The sequence below is a fragment of the Leopardus geoffroyi genome, chromosome B4 (genome assembly GCF_018350155.1).
Source record: "Leopardus geoffroyi isolate Oge1 chromosome B4, O.geoffroyi_Oge1_pat1.0, whole genome shotgun sequence".
NCBI classification, from domain to species: Eukaryota; Metazoa; Chordata; class Mammalia; order Carnivora; family Felidae; genus Leopardus; species Leopardus geoffroyi.
The window spans coordinates 81746652-81770043 of NC_059341.1; the positions used below are offsets into that span (position 1 = coordinate 81746652).

Below are 23392 nucleotides of genomic sequence, written 5' to 3' on the forward strand. Positions count from 1 at the left end.
GACTTCTATACCAGAAGTCCATATTGTTGTCCTAAGGCGTTGGGCCTCCTGGAAAACTATAGATTTGCACCCAAGCATGTGCAGTTCATTCTTTCCTTCTGGCCTATGAGGTCCCTCAGCTGCAAGTCTTTGGTCCAAAGCCCTTTTCCAAAGCCTAGCCTAACCACTGGGGAGAGGTCCTGCATGTTGCAATCCAGGAAACAGTTGGTCACACAGTGGAAAAAGCTCTATGGACTGTTCCATGTAGACAATCTATGTTTAATCTGAAAGGCTGAGATTCAAGTGGTATGCAAAATTTTTAATTGGGTAGCAGTGTCTGGCGCTAACTCATTGTTTAGGAGTAAAGCTAGAGGGGTGGAGAATGGAGGGGTCAACAGCCAAATGGGCTCCTGCCCTAAGTTTCTACCTGGCTACACAGCAGAACTAGAGACCAAACTTTCTGGGTAAGACTCTCAAAATGAATGAAAAGTAAAAGAGAAAGAAAAATGTGGGATGAGGGCAGTAGTTACAGTGAAATAAGCAAATAGAGGGGAGAAAGTTGTGTATTTTGCTGGTTAATTAAGTAAAGCTCTTCGTTTATAAGGAGAGGTTCAAACCATGAGTGAGGATCAAGAATTATCAGCCATAGAAAAGAGGTGAGCTGCATAAGAATGAGTAAAAATTTGTGAGACAGAAAATCCTTGAAATGTAAGGAACTATCTTTTTTTTAATTTTATTTTTTTATTTATTTTATTTTATTTTATTTTTTAAAAATATATGAAATTTATTGTCAAATTGGTTTCCATACAACACCCAGTGCTCATCCCAAAAGATGCCCTCTTCAATACCCATCACCCACCCACTCCTCCCTCCCACCCCCCATCAGCCCTCAGTTTGTTCTCATTTTTTAAGAGTCTCTTATGCTTTGGCTCTCTCCCACTCTAACCTCTCTCTCTCTTTTTTTTTTTCTTCCCCTCCCCCATGGGTTTCTGTTAAGTTTCTCAGGATCCACATAAGAGTGAGAACATATGGTATCTGTCTTTCTCTGTATGGCTTATTTCACTTAGCATAATATTTTCCAGTTCCATCCACGTTGCTACAAAGGGCCATATTTCATTCTTTCTCATTGCCACGTAGTACTCCATTGTGTATATAAACCACAATTTTTTTTTTTAATTTTTTTTTCAATGTTTATTTATTTTTGGGACAGAGAGAGACAGAGCATGAACGGGGGAGGGGCAGAGAGAGAGGGAGACACAGAATCGGAAACAGGCTCCAGGCTCTGAGCCATCAGCCCAGAGCCCGACGCGGGGCTCAAACTCACGGACCGCGAGATCGTGACCTGGCTGAAGTCGGACGCTTAACCGACTGCGCCACCCAGGCGCCCCAACCACAATTTCTTTATCCATTCATCAGTTGATGGACATTTAGGCTCTTTCCATAACCTGGCTATTGTTGAGAGTGCTGCTATAAACACTGGGGTACAAGTGCCCCTATGCATCAGCACTCCTGTATCCCTTGGGTAAATTCCTAGCAGCGCTACTGCTGGGTCATAGGGCAGGTCTATTTTTAATTTTTTGAGGAACGTCCACACTGTTTTCCAGAATGGCTGCACCAGTTTGCATTCCCACCAACAGTGCAAGAGGGTTTCTGTTTCTCCACATTGTAAGGAACTATCTTAAATTGCACAATCCAAGACCACACATTTAGTATCCCTTGTTTTCCAAAATTTCTATAAAAATAACAATGTCCTAACCTTAGATGCTAGGAAGACTACTAACATAATATTAGACCTGGTTCCTAGTAACTTTTGTAAAGATTGGTTGTAATTTTTTATTTTATTTTCTATATTTTTTCCTTAACCTTCCAGTAGGAAAATTTGGTTTTCTAACTATTGTTACCAAAACAAATTGCCCGGTTTTATCTGTTTTTGTTTTTTTTTCTTTTTTTCCCCTAAGTATCACAGGGAATTCTTGCAGGAAAACAATTAAAATGTCTCTGGAGAGAGATGTTCCTGACAAGTGTACCCTAAAGTTTAGATGAATAATTTTAATTAAGTATTCTTGGCAAATGTTTTTTTTTTTTAATTAAACATCAGAAAGGTGCATAATGTATAGAACAATAGTAAGGGGAAAAAAGTCTTAGAATTATTTTGGGTTTCATATTATCAGTGTTATTTTATTTTAACCCGAGATAAATGTCTGTCAAGGCACTATAGTCCAATTTCATGTAAACTTGCAAAGAATCAGAAAATAACAAGAGAAAAGGGCCACAAGGATAAAAAATGTGCTATTCAAATGTTTCATTTGTTAATAAAAAACATACTGAGTACCTATGTTAGGTAAGGTAGAGTTAGTAGATAGCCACATCATCCAGATACAGTCCAAATTGTAAGACTGATTTATAAAAATAAAACTCATGAACCTGGTTATCTGGAAACCTCCTTACCTATAGCTTCTTCCACATTAGAAAATAAGGCAAGCAGACTTTAAGTACTGCTTTTTTTTATTTGTCTAATTTTTCCTACCAGTCCGTTTGGGATCTGGTAACTTGTTTCCAGTTACTGAATTATTTGATTCACATTTTTGTCTTTTTCTTACAGTATTTTTTATGCATGCTGTGTTAAATTCTTTTTGTCCTCAGAATGATATATTTGCCCTTTCCTGAACTTGCTGTAGCAGATGAATCTATGGGAGTGGGGCAGGGGGGAATACTGGTAGCTTAGGCTGGTTAACTTATTTTAATAGAACTTTAAATAAAGGCCAGTATTTTTCCAGCCAAAACATAGTACATTTTCCTCTTTTTTCTAATATTTTGTAATGTCATGTTTAGCACGATTTGGGCCATTTAAAAGAATTCTCCACGCAGTTTCCAGGAAAATATTTCCTTTCCAAGATACGGCAGGTAGAGTTTAAAGGAGTCTCCATGATTCCTAATTCTTGCTGTCCATGTTCTTGTACAATCTCATCTCCACAAGTCTAGGCAGACTCCATAACTTGCTTCCAGTCAATACAATATGACAAAGATGATGTGATATTGCTCTCATGATTATGTTATGTGCTATAAAACTCTTGCTGACAAACTTGCTGTGGAGTCTCTCTCTCCGTTGTTATAAATAAGCCACCAGGAATTTGATAGCCATTAAAAATCTGATTCTGCCAACAATTTTGAAGTGGACCTACCCCCAGTCAAACCTTCAGATCATGATTCAGGCTTCATGATAGCTTGATTGTAGCTTTGCAGACCTCCCAGCTAGACAGTGCCCAGGTTTCTCAGTTAAGAAATTGTGAGATAATTTATGTTTTAAGGTGTTAAGATTGTGGTAATTTGTTATGTGGCATGGAAAACTATTATACAAGGTCTTCCTTCTGTTCATAAATGATGTCTTTTTAAGAAATCTGGTTCAGATACTACAACTTTCCAATATTTTTCCTTTGGACTCCCTAGTTATTGGCCATTTGATACACAGAAGTTATTATTTTTCCATTTAGTGAATGATATTCCTTCTATGGTAAACTCTCATTAACATAAGAGTTTGTATTTGTTTTTCATTAAAATTTTTTTGTCACATCTAAGAGTCCAACTAACTTTCCTACACCTCACAAAGTTCCTACATTACTCCTTGTTTTCGTGTGGATTTAGAGATGATTATTCTAGTCTTCTAATTACATTGAGGGCTTGAGCCCTGGGTAATGATACATACACTTGCTTTTTGTTTTTGTTTTAAGTTATTGTTTTAAGTTATTGTTTTTAGAAGGTGTGTGGAAGGATTTTATTTGTTTTAAGTTATTTGTTTTGTTTTAAGTTATTGTTTTTAGAAGGTGTGTGGAAGGATTTTTTACTTGGGGAACATGATTTTTCGGAAAGAAACTAGACTTGAAAAAGCATTTATTTCCTTTGTCACTTCAGCTAGATTTTAAAAAGTCGATTAGCAAATGTGTGCTAACTAGCATAGACTCTTCCTTTAATTCTTTTTTTTTTTTTTTAATTTTTATTTATTTTTGGGACAGAGAGAGACAGAGCATGAACGGGGGAGGGGCAGAGAGAGAGGGAGACACAGAATCGGAAACAGGCTCCAGGCTCTGAGCCATCAGCCCAGAGCCCGACGCGGGGCTCGAACTCACGGACCGCGAGATCGTGACCTGGCTGAAGTCGGACGCCCAACCGACTGCGCCACCCAGGCGCCCCTCTTCCTTTAATTCTTAAATCAATAAAACATTTCCTCACTTATAAGTTGCTCCTAAAGAGCAACTTTAGGGAGAACAGCATACTCTTGCCTAATGTAAAGCCCCTATATTTTGATCAAAAGCAGATTCAATCTCTTTACCAAGGGAAGGGGACATTGTCATCCGTTTTCTTTTTCTTTGGGTGACATTCATTCCCCTTGTAGTGTAGTTCAGTGGAAAGTCTGTCTTTGATGCCTTGCAAAAATATGTTTAAATTACCTTGTTTAAAGCCATCATCGTCTTTTTTTTTTGGATAAAATAGTTGGAAGAATGTAGGCAGGTAACAGAACAAGGAAAACATGAATAATTACCACTGTGCTTCTTTTCTTCAGTTGTTCATAAGGCCATCATTGCTATACTATTTTTTTTTTAATTTTTTTTCAACGTTTATTTATTTTTGGGACAGAGAGAGACAGAGCATGAACGGGGGAGGGGCAGAGAGAGAGGGAGACACAGAATCGGAAACAGGCTCCAGGCTCTGAGCCATCAGCCCAGAGCCCGACGCGGGGCTCGAACTCCCGGACCGCGAGATCGTGACCTGGCTGAAGTCGGACGCCCAACCGACTGCGCCACCCAGGCGCCCCAATCATTGCTATACTATTGATGATTATCTGTGGTGTGCTTCATACAAACAACATCAAAAGTTCAGTGGTGAAACCTTAATTATTTCTCCTTCCCAACACATGTCAAATGCAGGTTGGCTAAAGACTCTGCCCCACAAGATGCTCTTTCTGGGATCCGAGTGAATATCATTTAAGATAGCATCAGTAATGGGGCGCCTAGGTAGTTCAGTTACTTGACGTCTGTCTATTGATTTTGGCTCAGGTTGGATCTCAAGATTCATGAGATCGAGCCCCATGTCAGTCTCCATGCTGCCAGTGAAGATCCTGCTTGGAATTCTCTCTCCCTCTCTCTCTGCCCCTCCCCTGCTCATGCGCTCTGTCTCTCTCTCTCAAAAGAAATAAATAAACTTTTAAAAAAGGATATGATCAGTAACAATCAGGAGGAAGCTAAGGTGCAATACAATGTAGAGGCTACTATATACTCCCATTTGTAAGTAGCATAGCTTTTCTACTTATATTTCATGGTCCCAAGTAGTCGAGTAGACATATTTATAATCTTGAATATAAGGAAAGAAAAGTATACTAAGTGTAAGACAGGAAAATATGCTAATTTTTAATGACAATTTTCAACTCCACTTAATACTTCGCTCTGTGATATTGGGGATCGATGCTGAAAAACTACACCACCCAGTCTCCTTTGCTGTCAGGTTTCCTGATAGACACTGACAATAAGAGGCACTGCAGAAAAAGTAGAAAGCGGGAGAAAACAATCAGATTTACTTTTTCCAGTATTTGGTCTTGGTGTCTGTCTGATGGCCCTAGCAGCGGAAGTTGACCTCCCAAAAGCAATTGGCTCCAGGGTTTTTCAGAACCAGATACATCATGGCCTTCAGATACATAAGCAGGTGTAGGAAGCGCCCTGTCCTCAGGTTTCTCCTCTGAGTTCCCAGAAACCAAAGCATCCCTACATCACACCCTCATAAGTAAGAAGCACAACCCCAGGCAGTGGCCGCTCTGAGTACCTGAGGTCTGGGAATCCACCTCGTTCCCCAGAAGAGGCAATCCAAGGGCCAGGCAGAAGCAGCAATGTTTTTTGTGACCTAGCCTCTGGAGCCATACATTTCCTTTTATATAAACCACATCCCTGAAAGGGTAGTTATTATCTCTGCATTACCTCAGTGTTCTTTTGTTTGCTTGTTTTTGCCTCTTGTCTTGCTCCCTTTACAACCTAAATAGCAAGTTCCTTGTGTAGAATTCTCCCTGGTGATATGTGCCTTTTCCTTTCCTGATTGTAATCAGTATGGAGAAGAAAGAAATATGGGGGAATAGCAGAAGCAGCTACCGTACATGGTATTTATATATCCTGCCTCCATTACCTATTCTATTTTCCCTTTGGCAATGGCCCAGACTTGAGAAAAGTATATTTAGTTACTGACTGGAGAGACACAAAAACTCATTACCAAGGGTTTTGAATTCATAATGATTTTGCCTGCATTAAATTTCAAAAAGCTTCTTTTCCTTTATAAAAAAAAAGGGGTTTTTAAAATGTTTATTTATTTTTGAGAGAGAGAGTGACAGAGCATGAATGGGAGAGGGGCAGGGAGACAGAGGAGGAGACACAGAATCCGAAGCAGGCTCCAGGCTCTGAGCTGTCAGCACAGAGTCCAACGTGGGGCTCCAGCTCCCTAACTGTAAGATCATGACCTGAGCTGAAGTCGGAGGTTTAACCCACTGAGCCACCCACGCGCCCCCAATTTCAGTAAGTTTTAATGAAGAGACCACTGAGTGTCTTCACTGAGTGGATTTCCCTGAGCTTCTTGATTGAGTCTGTGGGTTGATGTTACCGCATTTTAGAAAATTCTTTGAAGTATTTGCTTTGAATATTACTTCTGCCTTATATTCTCTCTCTTATACTTCTGCGATGCTAACTTACATGTATATTAGAACTATTGGCTGTGCCCCACATGTACCTTACCCACCATATTTTTCTTTTCTTTTTTTTATTTTGGGCATTTATTATTTACCTGTCTTCCAATTACATTGCCAGCCTTCAAATGTTATTAAAATGATTTACTACATTCTTACATTTAGATGTTTTATTGTTTAATTCTGCTAAGCTGATTGATTCTTTTATATAGGTTTCAAATATCTATTGAAATTTCCATATTTTAATCATTTTATTAATTTCTTTCTATTTCCTTGAACAAACCATCAATAATAAACATATGATCTTAATATCCTAATTATAATATTTATATCATTTATTACTTCTCCTATTGTTTTTTATTGGTCTTATAACTCTATATTTTTACTTGATTATTTATTCATGTTGAATGCCAAACATTGTTTTAAAGAATTCTTGTATGTTTCTGATAAGTTACTATTTCCTTTGATATGAAGATAGAGGTGAGGCTGACTGACTTAATCCAAACAGGAATTATGTTGAATTGAAGCTGGATTTATGTAGATAGATCCAACCTATTTCTGGATCACTCTTATATCTAGTGTGTGGCTCTCCAAAGATTCTAATTAATGCTTTGAAGTGGGATGAATGCCTTTTGGCACACAGAATTTGCATACATATATATCAGAAACATAAATATCAGCTGTTTAGGACTCCTGCTCTATTCATCTTCAAAATTTGGCAAATATCTTGAGGAAGAAACTGCTGGATTAGTTTAACTCATTAGTCTTAAATACCAGACAGCTTTAGAGGCTGGCACAGGTCTATAGTAGTAAAATTAGCCATCTGTTTGAGGTTCTCAATTTTTCGTTCCAATTATACTGGACTTCCCAAAGTGTTTTTGATTTGTTTGACCCACAAAAGTGGTCCTCTACCAAGGTTAAGCCCAAATTCTCATATTTGATCAAAAGTTGGATGTAGCAAATGATCCCAGTGAGTAGACATTAGTTCCTTCTGTGAAAGTTTCTTTTCTTTCTGGAATTTTAATGTCCCTAGTCCCCATTGCTTCTGCAGAAATCTGTCATCTTTGAAATGAACAAATCAGGAGACTATAGATGCTGGAGAGGATGTGGAGAAATGGGAACCCTCCTGCACTGTTGGTGGGAATGCAAACTGGTGCAGCTGCTCTGGAAAACAGTGTGGAGGTTCCTGAAAAAATTAAAAATAGATCTACCCTATGACTCAGCAATAGCACTGCTAGGAATCTACCCAAGGGATACAGGAGTGCTGATGCATAGGGGCACTTGTACCCCAATGTTTATAGCAGCACTTTCAACAATAGCCAAATTATGGAAAGAGCCTAAATGTCCATCAACTGATAAATGGATAAAGAAATTGTGGTTTATATACACAATGGAATACTACGTAGCAATGAGAGAGAATGAAATGTGGCCTTTTGTGGCAATGTGGATGGAACTGGAGAGTGTGATGCTAAGTGAAATAAGTCATACAGAGAAAGACAGATACTATATGTTTTCACTCTTATGTGGATCCTGAGAAACTTAACAGAAGACCATGGGGGAGAAAGGGAAAAAAAAAGTTACAGAGAGGGAAGGAGGCAAATAATAAGAGACTCTTAAAAACTGAGAATAAATTGAGGGTTGAAGGAGGGTGGGAGGGAGGGGAAAGTGGGTGATGGGTGTTGAGGAGGACACCTGTTGGGATGAGCACTGGGTGTTGTATGGAAACCAATTTGACAATAAATTTCCTATTAAAAAATTATCTTAATAAAAAAAATACATAAAATAAAAGTAAAATTTCCCCTGTCTCACATCTGGGTTTCTTCTGAAATGCCTACTCTATTTCTACAACAACTTTAGGGGGGGGGCACCAGAAACAGAGGCAAGAAACATATATTTATAAGCTTTTTTCCCCATTCAGTTCCATAATTGTGCATGGCCAACATCACTAATAATCAGTTGCTTCTGGTATCAAACCCTAGCAAGTATTCCATCCTTCTCTGCTGTTTTCAAAGTCCATGTGAAGAGGTTCTACCAATACCTAAAAAGTGAAAAAAGTTTTGTTAGTTTAGTATTTGAATTTTAGACATTTTCTAAAATTATCTGTTCACACATGGAATGTAAGTTCAGTGAAAATAGGGGCTTTAATTTGTTCAACATTTTATTCCCAAAGCCTAGGGCACTCTCTATACGCTACCAAATGGTGCTCAATTACATTTGTCAAATAAATAAATAAATAAATAAATGTTTATTTAACTATAGAATCATGTTAATCATCCTTCATTAATATACTTACTCAGAAATTTTCTTGAAGAGTTTCATGGTTTTGTTAATGTAACACAGTAAGTCATGTTTGCTATTTATTTATTTATTTATTTTTTTTTTTCCCAACGTTTATTTATTTTTGGGACAGAGAGAGACAGAGCATGAACGGGGGAGGGGCAGAGAGAGAGGGAGACACAGAATCGGAAACAGGCTCCAGGCTCTGAGCCATCAGCCCAGAGCCCGACGCGGGGCTCGAACTCACGGACCGCGAGGTCGTGACCTGGCCGAAGTCGGACGCTTAACCGACTGCGCCACCCAGGCGCCCCGATGTTTGCTATTTATAAGGTAATGCTTTTTATATTTAAACTTGATAGGTTATTGATAGTTCATTTTAATTACCTTTTTTAATTCAATCTGACTTTTGTCTTTAGTTTTTTGTTTTTAATAACTATTGCATATTGTTCATCATAGTTTAACATAAGATTTTTCTATGTATATCTTTGCCTATTTATCTGTCATCTATTTATCATTTTTCTATTATATACCCATAATCTATTATCTGTTTTTATAATTATATTTTGCTTATTGACTTTATTCTTCTCAGTAGTTATCTGTGTTTTTTCTTCCTTTCCATTGCTTATTTTCTCTACCTGTGGTATACTATGCTTCCACATTTTAAACTCTCCATTATTTTTTGTCCACATCTATTAAATTATTTCCTGCCATTTAAAAACATTCTGAGTTTGGGGGAAACTTCTTTATGTGTATTCTGTTAATCACAGATTTGAAATGATGCAATGTCAGAATTTTTGGACTTTTATTCATCTGACTTGTGATTCTATTTTAGTTGATATCTTTCTATAACTTTCTTTTATAATCAAGCTTTAAATTTTTTTATTTCCCTTTACTTTTTAGTATTATTACCATGATTAGATTGCTCTTTATTGAACAGTTTTATTTTTATTTTTTTTTTCAACGTTTATTTATTTTTGGGACAGAGAGAGACAGAGCATGAATGGGGGAGGGGCAGAGAGAGAGGGAGACACAGAATCGGAAACAGGCTCCAGGCTCTGAGCCAACAGCCCAGAGCCCGACGCGGGGCTCGAACTCACGGACCGGGAGATCGTGACCTGGCTGAAGTCGGACGCCCAACCGACTGCGCCACCCAGGCGCCCCTATTTTTATTTTTTAAGTTAACCTTGTGTGTGCATGTGTGTATGTTTTAAGATATCAAACTTGCCAGCAGTCTTTCAAACTTTCTTCTGGATTCATGATTTTTTGGAATTAGCTTTTCCTTTATTTTCCTCTGTTTCTTGTTTGTTTTCTTTTAAAATTTCTTTTCTCTTATTCTCCTTTCTTTTCTCTCTTTCTTTCCTCCCCCATTTTTTCTTTATTTTTTGAGTGTGCTGGATGATAGTTATTTTCCGTATATTTTCTTTTTTCTTCCATTTTTATCTGTTCCTTCTTAAATTTTTTCTTCCTGTCCTCCAATATTCCTAATAATGTTTTATTGTCTAGATGTACCGAAGTTGATTTATCTATAGACTTGCTGAAAGACATCTTCGTAGTTTCCTAAATTTTAACAATTGTGAATATAGCTGCTATAAACATTTGTGGGCAGACATTATGTAGACCTAAATTTTCAACTCCTTTGGGTTGACTCCTTTGCTGACCATATTATAAGAGTATTTAATTTTGTAAGAAATCGCCAAATTTTCTTTCAAAGTGGCTGTCCCATTTCGTATTTCTACCAGCAATGAATGAGAATTACTGTTGCTTCATATTCTCACCAGCATTTGGTGTTGCCATTGTTCTATATTTTGTTTATTTATTTATTTTTTGAAACAGCTCACTACACTTGTAAGGCAATGTGTTGTATACAGTTCCCATTACTACTTTTGTGTGTGACTTATTCTACAATGCCTTCTGCCTGTTTGATCATCTGAATTTAAAGGAATAAAAAAAAAATGGACTTATCCACAAGGTGTATGCCCAACATTTTTCCCAAAAGAGCTTTGTATGTGTGTGTCATATATATCAAAATCCAATGAGCCACCCACACTGCCCACCACACAAAATGTACTCCTTTTACATTTTCTTTTAAAAGTGTGGATGTATAGGGTCGCTTGGGTGGCTCAGTAGGTTGAGCGTCAGATTCTTGGTTTGGCTTAGGTTGTGGTTGCAGGGTTGTGGGATCAAGCCCGGCGTCAGGCTTCATGTTGAGCATGGAACCTGCTTAGGATTCTCTCTCTCTCTCTCTCTCTCTCTCCCTCCCTCTACCCCTCTGCTCCCCCCACTTTAAAAAAAAATAAAACAAAAGTGTGGATGAATCTGTTGAAGATGCATGATTATGTAGTAAAACATCATTCTGATTATTTCACACATCAAAACTTATGGGAATAGAAAAATAGCTGTGAATTTCCTTATTCCCCCCCACCGTACAAAAAAATAAATAAACGAAAATCCTCTTCCCGAGATGGCTGTGATTTTTCTCCATCTGGATTATTTCAAGGTTTCATTTTTTTCTGTATTTTGAATATGGATAGTTGTGATTTTTTAGGTATGTATCCTGTTTGATGTTCTCTAATCTTCTATATCTGTGTTTTGGTCTGTCATTAATTTGAAAAGTTCTACTGCCATTATTTCTTCAGATGTTCCTTTTTCTCATTTCCCTTTTCTCCTCCCAGTATTCCAATTAAGTATTTGTTACACTTTTTCAGATTGTCACATAATTCTTGGATGCCATGCTCTGTTAAGTTTTTCTCTTTTTTTTCTTTGCATTTAAGCTTGGTAAGTTTCTATTGAGCAGTCTTCAGGAATCACTGATTCCTTCCTCTAACTTGTTCAGTCTACTAGTGTGCCTATCAAAGGCATTCTTCATTTCAGTTACAATGTTTTTGATATCTAGCATTTCTTTTGATTCTTTCTTACATTTTCTCTTTGTCCACTTATATTAGTCATCTGTTATTGCATGCTACTTTTTCCTTTAGAGCCCTTACTGTACTAATCATCATTATTTTCAGTTCCCTGTTAGATATATCCACCATCTGATTCTGTTGCTTGCTTTGGGTTTTTTCTTCCTTTTGTTACACATAGTAATTTTTTTGTTGTTGAAAGCAGAACACCTTGTATTAGACAATAGAAACTGATGTAAATAGGCCATTATTGTGAAGGTTTATGAAAATCTTGCTAGGATAATCTTTTTAGGATGTGTTTAATACTTGCTGTGTTGCTGAAGCTCTAGGTACCTCTGGAAAAGTAGTATCTTCTAATGTCTTTGCTTTTGTCTTGTCTCTTGACTCTGAACTCTTATAAGTATTCTTTCTCAGAGAGAAAAGGGCTCTACAGCTATAATACACTGTATTATGTTATAGATTGTGTGGTGGTAGTTGTGGCAAGGGGTAGTGTTCTGTAATATTATGGTTATACCTCAATATTTTAGGCCTGTGTCCGTAAGCTGTGATTTTCCCAACTGTTTCTCCAGTGATGTCAACTGACTAAGCCACCCAGACCCCCCTCCTTTTTAACTCAATCTTAAGTTTGGTTTGTTTCTATTGTTATGTATTCAAGTTTAAAATCTTTCCCTCCTGATTTGTTTCCTCTTTGTCAAGAATTATAGTAATTCACTGCTTATTGTACAATCTCTGAAAATAGTTGTTCATATGTTTTTTTCCAGAATTTAGTTTTTTGTCACAGAAGGCAAATCTTGTGGGAATGGTTCTTACATGACTAGATGTGGAAACATCTTAAATTCATTATTTTTAAACATTAAATGACATTTACATTTGTAGTGTAAGCACACATTTCAGTGAGAGTTTACTATTCTTTATATATTGACATATTTTATTTGTTTATATTCTGTTTAAAACTTTTGAAGTGAAATTTATGAGACTGACTTACCTATAATTTTTATATTAGTTTCTATATAAGACTCATGACAGACTCATAAATATAGGTTGGAAATATTGCCTTTATGATCACTCTTGGGTTTGTAAGAATGGTCTTGTTTCTTTTATTTATTTTTTTTTATTTTTTATTTTAAAAATATATTTAATATGAAATTTATTGTCAAATTGGTTTCCATACAACACCTAGTGCTCATCCCAACAGGTGCCCTCCTCAACGCCCATCACCGACTTTCCCCTCCTTCTCTTAAACATTAATAGTAAATAACGAAGCCAATTACAAAAGAGTCATTTTTCACTTGAAGATTATTAATAAAAATTTAATTTCTTTAGTAAATATTTTAAAATTTATGTTTCTCCTTTATACATCATTTGATCTATTTAAATTTTTTTTATTTAAAAAAATTAATTTTTGGTAAAAATATTGTTTATTATACAGTTGAATCCCTGAGCAGAGGTTGGGAACATAGAACTCCCATGTAGCCATAAATCTGCATATAATTCTTGACTCCCTAAAGTTGAAACTGCTAATATCTTACTGACAACCAGAAGACTTACTGATAACATAAACAGTTGACTAACATATATTTTGTGTGCTATATGTATTTTATGCTGTTTTCTTACAATTAAGGAAGCTAGAGAAGAGAAAATGTTATTAAGAAAATCATAAGGAAGGGACAATACATTTACAGCACTGTACTGTATTTATTGAAAAAGATCTGTGTTGAAGTGGACCCATGCAGTTCAAGTCCATGTTGTTCAGGGATGAACTGTGTACATATTGTAAATATCAGGAGTACCTGTCTATAGTGCTATCCCCTTTTCATTCCTGATACTTGTGATTTGATGTTGCTGTTTTTCCATTGTTATATTGGTTAGGGTTTTATACATCTTACTGGTCTTTCTGAGAATCAATGTTAAGCCATGTGATCATCTCACACCTGTCAGAATGGCTAAAATCAAAAACCAGAAACAAGTGCGGGTGAGGATGCAGTTCTCCATGAAGGAAACTTCATGCACTGTTGGTGGGAATGCAAACTGGTGCAGCCACTATGGAAAACGGTATGGAGTTTCCTCAAAAAGTTAAAAACAGAACTACCCTGTGATCTGGCATGCACACTACTGGGTATTTACCCAAAAAATACAAAAACGCTGATTCAAAGGGATACACACAACCCTGTGTCTATTGTAGCATTATTGCCAATAGCCAAATTATGGAAGTGGCCCAAGTGTCCATCGATAAATGAATGGAAGAGAATATGTGGTCTAAATATACAATGGAATATTATCCAGCCATAAAAAAGAATGAAATCTTGCCATTTGCAACGACATAGATGGAGCTAGAGAATATAATGTTAAGCGAGATAACTTAGAGAAAGACAAATACCATATGACTTCACTTATATGTGGAATTTAAGGAACAAAACTAAATAGCAAAGGAAAAAGGAGACAGAGACACAGAGAGAGAAACAAAGAAATCAACTCTTAACCATAGAGAACAAACTGATGGTTACCAGATGGGAGGAGGAGCGGTGACTGGGAAGATGGGGGAAACAAGAGAAGGGGATTAAAGAGTACACTTATCATGATAAGCATTGAATAAAGTATACAATTGAAGAATCACTATATTGTACACCCATGACTAATATGACATGTATGTTCACTATACCAAAATTAAAATTAAAAACTTAATAAAACATACAAAAATAGCCAGTAGAAAAAAATGTTAAGCCATGTGAATATCCTATATTATCCTTATTTTTTCTATTTCATGAATTTTTATCTGCATTATTTACTTTCATTTTTTTTTTGTTTTGACTTGTTTTCTATTTCACTATGTTAAAATAGAAGATTAATCTAGTTGTTCCTGCTTTTCTTGCTTATAGTATCTACTTACAGTGTTTTTCATATATCTCTTTAAGTACTTCTTTTCCTGTATTGCAGAAGTTTAGACATAGCAAACTGTACTATTTAGTTCAAAGTCAAAACTTAATTTGATTTCTTTTTGATCCATTGCGTTTTAGCTAATTACCTAATTAGTATTTATTTCTATATTAACCTGAGCATCATCAAAGAACATACCCTGTATGATTTCAATCGTTGAATCTGTGGAGGGTTTCTTTATGTCCCATCACAATAGTGAATGACAGTAAGTGTTCTTATGTATTTTGAGCACTAGCATGTTTTTATTGCTAATGCCATTGTGGGAAGTTTAAGGAATTGGATGCTTGTACATTTTATAGATTAGATAGTCAAACTCTACCCTGTGTGCTTTCTAGTTGGAGATGTTGGAGAGTTCAAATATCTCCTGTTACTATAGTTCTTGGCACAGATTTTGTTCTATCAATGAGGTCCACACACACTCAGAATTGGAAAGGGCAAAGTGAGCTGAGGATCAACTTTCTGGTCCTTTTGACATTTTCTACCAAGGAAATTGCATCTTAGAAAGGTTGTGAATACATGTGGGCTATTTTCCACAGCAGTATTGAGACCCTAACTTCCTAGTGAAGCTATTTTAATGGATGAGGAAGCAGTGACATCTTTTTGCTTTCATTTATCTGGTCCCTGGACCACAGTTAAGGTTATGCATTTTTAAAATTGTATCTCTAATGGTAGCCTATCTTTGTGAATTTTACTATGTGCTCTTAGGGTCATTATAAGAGTGTCACCCAGAAGTTCCTCCAGTCTTTCCAAGTTTCACAGGCCTCAATTCACCTTAATTAATCATTTCCTGTTTAAAATACTTAAACTGTTTACTTCTCCTACACTTACAAAACTTCTACTAATACAACGTTATGATATGGAAGAGCTCTGGGCCCATATATTTTGCTATCTACACACTAAAAAAGCTCCAGATAATTCTAGAAATAATTTTTAAATAAAAAAGAGATTTTCTAAAAATAGAATTATAATTAACTTACGGAAATATTCAGGGAAAATGGCATCCAAACAATATTAGTTACATTAAATAGAGTATTATGTCTCTGGTTTTATTGTACTCTTTAGTCACATATGATTATTAAGGATTTTTAAATACAGATCATGATCTTTTATACATATTCTTACTAAGAATTTAAAAAATATTTTTTTAATATTATCATTCCTTCCACTATATTTTCAAACTATTTAGTGTTTACACATAAGAAAGCTTAGATTAGCAAAACTTTATCTGATTTTGTGACTTCGAGGGCATTTGTCATATCATGAAATACATTGACATCAGGAAATATAGGTAAATCATTATGTGGAGTTAATTTCTACCTTTTTTTTAAAGCATAGCAAATATAACTTATGACGATTTAATATATTCATTTGTTTTAAACTTATATATCACAAACATTTAAATCTGTTTCTTTATGCTTATCAATAAGTATGCTAGGATAATTATCAGAACATTTTTCCTTATCAATGAAGAAAATAAAGTCCAGAGAAAGCCCTCAAAGGATACACGCAACCAGAGAAGGAAAGCTCCTTATGTTTGGGCTATTATTAGATTATTTGCTTATGTCTGAGGTTACTGCAGTCCTCATGGACAACAGCCCCTGAGCCTGCACTTCTGTCCCCATAATTGACTTTATGATTGCTCCTCTCCCAATGGAATCCATCACAGAGGATGAGCAAAACCTCAATGTGGAAAACTCCTGAAGAAAGGTATCAGAAGTAAAGTAAGTACTATTGATATTTTACTGAGTGATCATGGACTCTGGAGACCCAAGGTTGTTATGGTCCTCAAATATCCACGGTTATCCCATTGTCCTTATATTAAGATATATAAGGCATAATAGAATACAAGAAAGGAACTCTCCTTCACATATATATTCCTTAAGGCTGTTGGCCCTGACTGAAGAGTGAGAGCCCTTGAATTGATGCAACTTTGATAAAAAGTTATTCATTGTCATGTGAAGATTGGAATGTTTATCAGCTTCTTTCTCTGCTTCAAAGAAAATGGCTAATATGTAATATATGAAATCACAGAATTACTAATGGAAATAAAATATATACAATGAGGCAATAAAATGCATTTATTTGGGAAGAATATCCTTGACCTGAGATTTGGAAAGAGCTTTAGAAATGCTATCTAGGCTTACTGATTGCTTTGATGTTATTAATTTTAACATACTGATAACTAATCACTTTTTATTCTGTTTTCAGAGTTGGCACAGTAATAATGGAATTCAAATAGATAGAGGTAAAAGAAGGCAAAAATATTTCTAAATATGTTTGTTACTGTTTTTAATGATTCAGACACTGATAGGCAATCATGATGGCTATGGCACTATCATACAGATTACATGTATTCTTTGTATTTTAGATTATATTCTTATTTTAGGTAAAGATAATTATTTAACGATAAATACATTAGGCATAGAAACTCAAAACGTGATGAACGTTGGACAATATATTAAATTACTTCCTTGGTAAATACTCAGCAAAATTATGATCTGAAATACAATAACCTTTAACTTCTTTCACTGCTTAATAGAATAACAGTCTTATGGACTTAGTATTATATAGTTCAAATTCCTGATTCCTTATGACATTAACATGGTTTTATATGCAATATTTAATTAAGATATAACTAATTTAGTCTACACTTAAGAAAGTGTTTGTGTTACTAGAAACAAAGCCCAGATTTCATTTGTTTGTTCTTCCTTGTGCCTCTCAGCAGGTTTCTGCCATGAGTGACAGGGGAACAGACAATCACTCGGAAGTGACTGACTTCATCCTTGTAGGCTTCAGGGTCCGCTCTGAGCTCCACATTCTCCTCTTCCTGATCTTTCTGCTTGTGTATGCCATGATCCTTCTAGGGAATGTTGGGATGATGACCATTATTATGACTGATCCTCGGCTGAACACACCGATGTATTTCTTCCTAGGCAACCTGTCCTTCATTGATCTCTTCTATTCGTCTGTTATTGCACCCAAGGCCATGATCAACTTCTGGTCTGAGAGCAAGTCCATCTCCTTTGCGGGTTGTGTGACCCAGCTCTTTCTCTTTGCCCTCTTCATCGTGGCGGAGGGATTTCTCCTGGCAGCCATGGCCTATGACCGCTTCATTGCCATCTGCAACCCACTCCTCTACTCTGTCCAGATGACAGCACATCTCTGCATGCAGTTGGTGGCTGGTTCCTATATTTGTGGCTGCTTTAGCTCAATTCTTTTGACCAGCGTGACATTTACTTTGTCCTTTTGTGCTTCCCGAGCCATCGACCACTTTTACTGTGATTACCGTCCACTTCAAAGGATTTCTTGTTCTGATATCTACTTTCTTAAGGTGGTTTCTTTTTTCTTATGCAGCATTATTATTTTGCCTACCATAATTGTCATTATTGTGTCCTATATGTATATTGTGTCCACAGTTCTAAAGATAAGATCCACTGAGGGACGTAAGAAAGCATTCTCCACTTGCAGCTCTCACCTGGGAGTCGTGAGTGTGTTGTACGGTGCCGTGATTTTTATGTATTTCATCCCTGATAGATTTCCTGAGCTGAGTAAAGTGGCCTCGTTATGTTACACCCTAGTCACTCCCATGCTGAATCCTTTGATTTACTCCCTGAGAAACAAAGATGTCAAAGAAGCTTTGAGAAAGATTCTAGGGAAAAAAATACTTTTATTTAATTCTATCTTAACAGTGACATAACTGAAAGGCATGGGTATTATGACAGTCTAGGGAGGCATTGACACAAAGAATGCACCAATGATTTTGAAATATTTAAGTTTAGAAAGTTTATTTATTTAAATCCCTTGTACTTATAGCTGAAGAATACATTTGGTCTATATTTTGCCTAGCTGTCGATTTTGGGATGGAATGGCTTTCTCCATACTTCATCTTCATTTGAGTAAAGACAATGATTGCCATGTAATTTGATTTTAAGGAAAATATATTCCAAGTTTGCTGCTGGCTCTCTAAGGATGATGTTGGGATGTATTGTCTATCTTGAGTCAGTAACAAATGTTATATAGTGTATATAATCAGTAGATGTAACAAAATCTGATATAATAAGACAGATCAAAATATCAGATTTACTGAAAAAAAAACCTTTCCGAGTGCTGAGTGAGAGAAACAGATACTCTGTAGAGTGTACAGGGCCCTAAAGGTGACATATGAGCCACTCTCCATTATGTAGGGGTGGAATGATTGACACACTTATTAAATGGTTTTTCTGACTTAGAGTAATTATCCTCCCTTTCACAAGACAACTGTAATGAAACTGAACCAAAAATAAAGACAATTCATTTTTTGTTATATATGGCCTAGTAAGAGTTAATTCATCACATTGATAATTATTGAATTTTGATGCCTTCTTGTCCTATGAAGTTTCCTATGTATGAAAAATTTCAGTCCTAGCTCACTATCAAATCAAGGGAAAATAGCTATAGAGAACTAAACTGCCATATGTTAGTCCAGTGAAAAAGACATTTATGGAAAATACAAAGAAAGTGTAGTCTCTAAAGGCGAGTGGTTCTATGGTCAAAGAACACTTCCTAAGCACATTTTAAAGCAAATAGCATTAAGCCAAGTGAAACAAATAGCTTTCTGTGCAAATGGAGAAAATAACTTGATGGTGAACTTCATGTGGTTTATAAGTGATTTGTAACACACAAGACAAAGAGTGAAGCATGAGACTTAAAGGGAAATTCATGGAAATCATACAGACCTATATGTCAGGCCAAGAAAGCTGACCTTTATTCTGTAGACGGGGGTAAGCATTGGGGAATTTTAGAAAGACAGTATTGTATTGAAATTGTCATTATACGAAAATCATACTGGTAGCTTTGAGGAAGATAAGTGCTCTTTGGGAGAAGACAGTAATCCCAGAAAGTGTGTGGTCATCCAAGAGGTTATGGTGGCTCTAATAGAGGGAGTCTTATTAGGGACAGTGAAGAAAGATGACCTTTAGAATGGAAGGTAAAGTAAACTGAATACTGATTGCTGGTTGATCACATGAGAATAACCTAGAAGTGAATAATGACTCTAATGTCTGAGCATCTGTGCTGGAGAAATGCTACCTAATAATGAGGAAGGAAATATAAGGGTAAGAATAGTTCATTGGGAAGAGTTAAGAAAATAAGCTCAGGTGTCAGAGCTTTCAAATTCTGTTTTTGCCCCTGCAGCTTCAGGTAAGTTACATAGTATCTCCGCATTGTTATTTCTTCCTGAAAAATGGGGTGTATAAGAGAATCTCCACCATAGAGTCACTTGAATGATTGAATTATGTAAATTTCATGTTTGTTAAATCCACATCAGATTTGTCTTTTCCTCTTGCTCTCAACACTATTCATGTTACGTCTGAGAGAGGAAGACACTAACTTTCTCTGCCCCTTTCTCTTTACTCTGTGCCATGAAGTGTCCCCAGCTCTCCAAGTGTATCTGCTTTCATTTCCATACACAGAGATTGAGAAAAGTTTACTAGTTATTTCAGTCTTTACCTTTCTCTCTGTAGAAAATTAAAGGAAAAGACTGTAAAATGACCAAAAAGGCAACAGAAGCCCCGATTATTTTTTTTTCTAATTAGTGTTTTTTGTAATGTACATTTTAGCTAGCCAACATATAGGGCAATATTGGTTTCAGGAGTAGAATTCAGTGACTCATCATTTACATACAACACCCAGTGCTCATCACAAGTGCCCTCCTTAATGCCCATTACCCATCTAGCCCATCCCCCAATTAAATGCAAAATAGAATCTAATCATCAAATGCTGTATCTAGTCATCTCTATGCCCATGTCTTTCTCTAGGTATCCTCTTTATAATTTAACATATGCATCTCTTACACCCAGATTTAAAAAAAATGCAGATTACTAGGGAAAATAGAGGTCTTACTAGGTAGAAAACCTTGATGAAGATTTTTAGATAAATGGTCACTGTGCCAAGATGGTGTCTTTTCTCAGGGTGCCTGGGTGGCTCAGTCAGTTAAGCGTCTGACTTCGGCTCAGGTCATGATCTCGCTGGGTTTGTGAGTTCGAGCCCCGCGTTGGGCTCTGTGCTAACAGCTGAGAGCCTGGAACCTCTTTCAGATTCTGTGTCTCCCCCTCTCTCTGCCCCTCCCAAGCTCATGCCCTGTCTCTCTCTGTCTCTCAATAATAATTAAACATTAAAAAAAATTTTTTTAAAAAGATGGTGTCTTGTCTCTTTCCTGAGATGAGGAAGAAAGATGTTTAGGATGAGAGAGGCACATTTTACTAACCCTTCCCCATGAGTAAAGTGCAGAATCACTCGTGACAACATTCAGGTCCTATAATGGAATGAGCCTACAAAGAAAGAGGCTCCTCATCCTTTGAATCATCATCTATTGGAAATGAGTAATGCTTTACCAAACTGAGAAAAAGAACCTAACAATAGGGTTGACTGTTAGGAGAACAATGTTCCTTTATACTCACCATATGCTGCACCCCACAGCCACCATCGGACTCACACGCACATATGTACAAACATTACCGTGGTCTCTCTGTCTCCGTCCCTCTGTCTCCATCTGTGTCTCTGCCTTTGTCTCTGTCTCTTTCTCTCACCCAGACACACACACACACACACACACACACACATCAGACGAACACCAAGAAAGATCACTGGATGTAAAACTGAACCTAGAACAATATACGCCCAATGTCATGCAGCTGACTCAGAAGAAAATCCTCAGGTTGATGTAGAAGCTAACAGACCTCACCATGACAAGGTATGTACAATAATTTTTTAATTCTGACCTTTTCCCTTTTCCTTTTTTTTTTTTTTTTTTTGTCTTCGAATCACCACCTTTATTTATTTATTTATTTTTTTTAATAATATATGAAATTTATTGTCCAAATTGGTTTCCATAAAACACCCAGTGCTCATCCCAAAAGGTGCCCTCCTCAATACCCATCACCCACCCTCTCCTCACTCCCACCCCCCATCAACCCTCAGTTTGTTCTCAGTTTTTAACAGTCTCTTATGCTTTGCCTCTCTCCCACTCTAACCTCTTTTTTTTTTTTTTTTTTTTTCTTTTTTCCTCCCCCTCCCCCATGGGTTCCTGTTACGTTTCTCAGGATCCACATAAGAGTGAAACCATATGGTATCTGTCTTTCTCTGTATGGCTTATTTCACTTAGCATCACACTCTCCAGTTCCATCCACGTTGCTACAAAAGGCCATATTTCATTTTTTCTCATTGCCACGTAGTATTCCATTGTGTATATAAACCACAATTTCTTTATCCATTCATCAGTTGATGGACATTTAGGCTCTTTCCATAATTTGGCTATTGTTGAGAGTGCTGCTATGAACATTGGGGTACAAGTGCCCCTATGCATCAGTACTCCTGTATCCCTTGGATAAATTCCCAGCAGTGCTATTGCTGGGTCATAGGGTAGGTCTATTTTTAATTTTCTGAGGAACCTCCACACTGTTTTCCAGAGCGGCTGCACCAATTTGCATTCCCACCAACAGTGCAAGAGGGTTCCCGTTTCTCCACATCCTCGCCAGCATCTATAGTCTCCTGATTTGTTCATTTTGGCCACTCTGACTGGCGTGAGGTGATACCTGAGTGTGGTTTTGATTTGTATTTCCCTGATAAGGAGCGACGCTGAACATCTTTTCATGTGCCTGTTGGCCATCCGGATGTCTTCTTTAGAGAAGTGTCTATTCATGTTTTCTGCCCATTTCTTCACTGGGTTATTTGTTTTTCGGGTGTGGAGTTTGGTGAGCTCTTTATAGATTTTGGATATTAGCCCTTTGTCCGATATGTCATTTGCAAATATCTTTTCCCATTCCGTTGGTTGCCTTTTAGTTTTGTTGGTTGTTTCCTTTGCTGTGCAGAAGCTTTTTATCTTCATAAGGTCCCAGTAATTCACGTTTGCTTTTAATTCCCTTGCCTTTGGGGATGTGTCGAGTAAGAGATTGCTACGGCTGAGGTCAGAGAGGTCTTTTCCTGCTTTCTCCTCTAAGGTTTTGATGGTTTCCTGTCTCACATTCAGGTCCTTTATCCATTTTGAGTTTATTTTTGTGAATGGTGTGAGAAAGTGGTCTAGTTGCAACCTTCTGCATGTTGCTGTCCAGTTCTCCCAGCACCATTTGTTAAAGAGGCTGTCTTTTTTCCATTGGATGTTCTTTCCTGCTTTGTCAAAGATGAGTTGACCATACGTTTGTGGGTCTAGTTCTGGGGTTTCTATTCTATTCCATTGGTCTATGTGTCTGTTTTTGTGCCAATACCATGCTGTCTTGATGATGACAGCTTTGTAGTAGAGGCTAAAGTCTGGGATTGTGATGCCTCCTGCTTTGGTCTTCTTCTTCAAAATTCCTTTGGCTATTCGGGGCCTTTTGTGGTTCCATATGAATTTTAGGATTGCTTGTTCTAGTTTCGAGAAGAATGCTGGTGCAATTTTGATTGGGATTGCATTGAATGTGTAGATAGCTTTGGGTAGTATTGACATTTTGACAATATTTATTTTTCCAATCCATGAGCAGGGAATGTCTTTCCATTTCTTTAAATCTTCTTCAATTTCCTTCGTAAGCTTTCTATAGTTTTCAGCATATAGATCCTTTACATCTTTGGTTAG

At 36.8% G+C, this 23392-nt stretch overlaps 1 protein-coding gene across 1 annotated transcript; it reads left to right on the forward strand.

Moving 5' to 3' along the window:
• The first annotated feature begins 17479 nt into the window (after positions 1-17479).
• On the forward strand, positions 17480-18502 carry LOC123591833 (olfactory receptor 9K2-like). Its single transcript, XM_045466482.1, has one exon. The coding sequence runs from the start codon at positions 17540-17542 to the stop codon at positions 18500-18502; it is 963 nt and encodes a 320-aa protein (XP_045322438.1). The 5' UTR covers positions 17480-17539.
• The last annotated feature ends 4890 nt before the right edge of the window (positions 18503-23392 follow it).

What these genes read in the sequence shown, in the direction of transcription:
- LOC123591833 (XM_045466482.1), top strand. Translation starts at nt 17,540, where the DNA reads ATGAGTGACAGGGGAACAGACAATCACTCGGAAGTGACTGACTTCATC.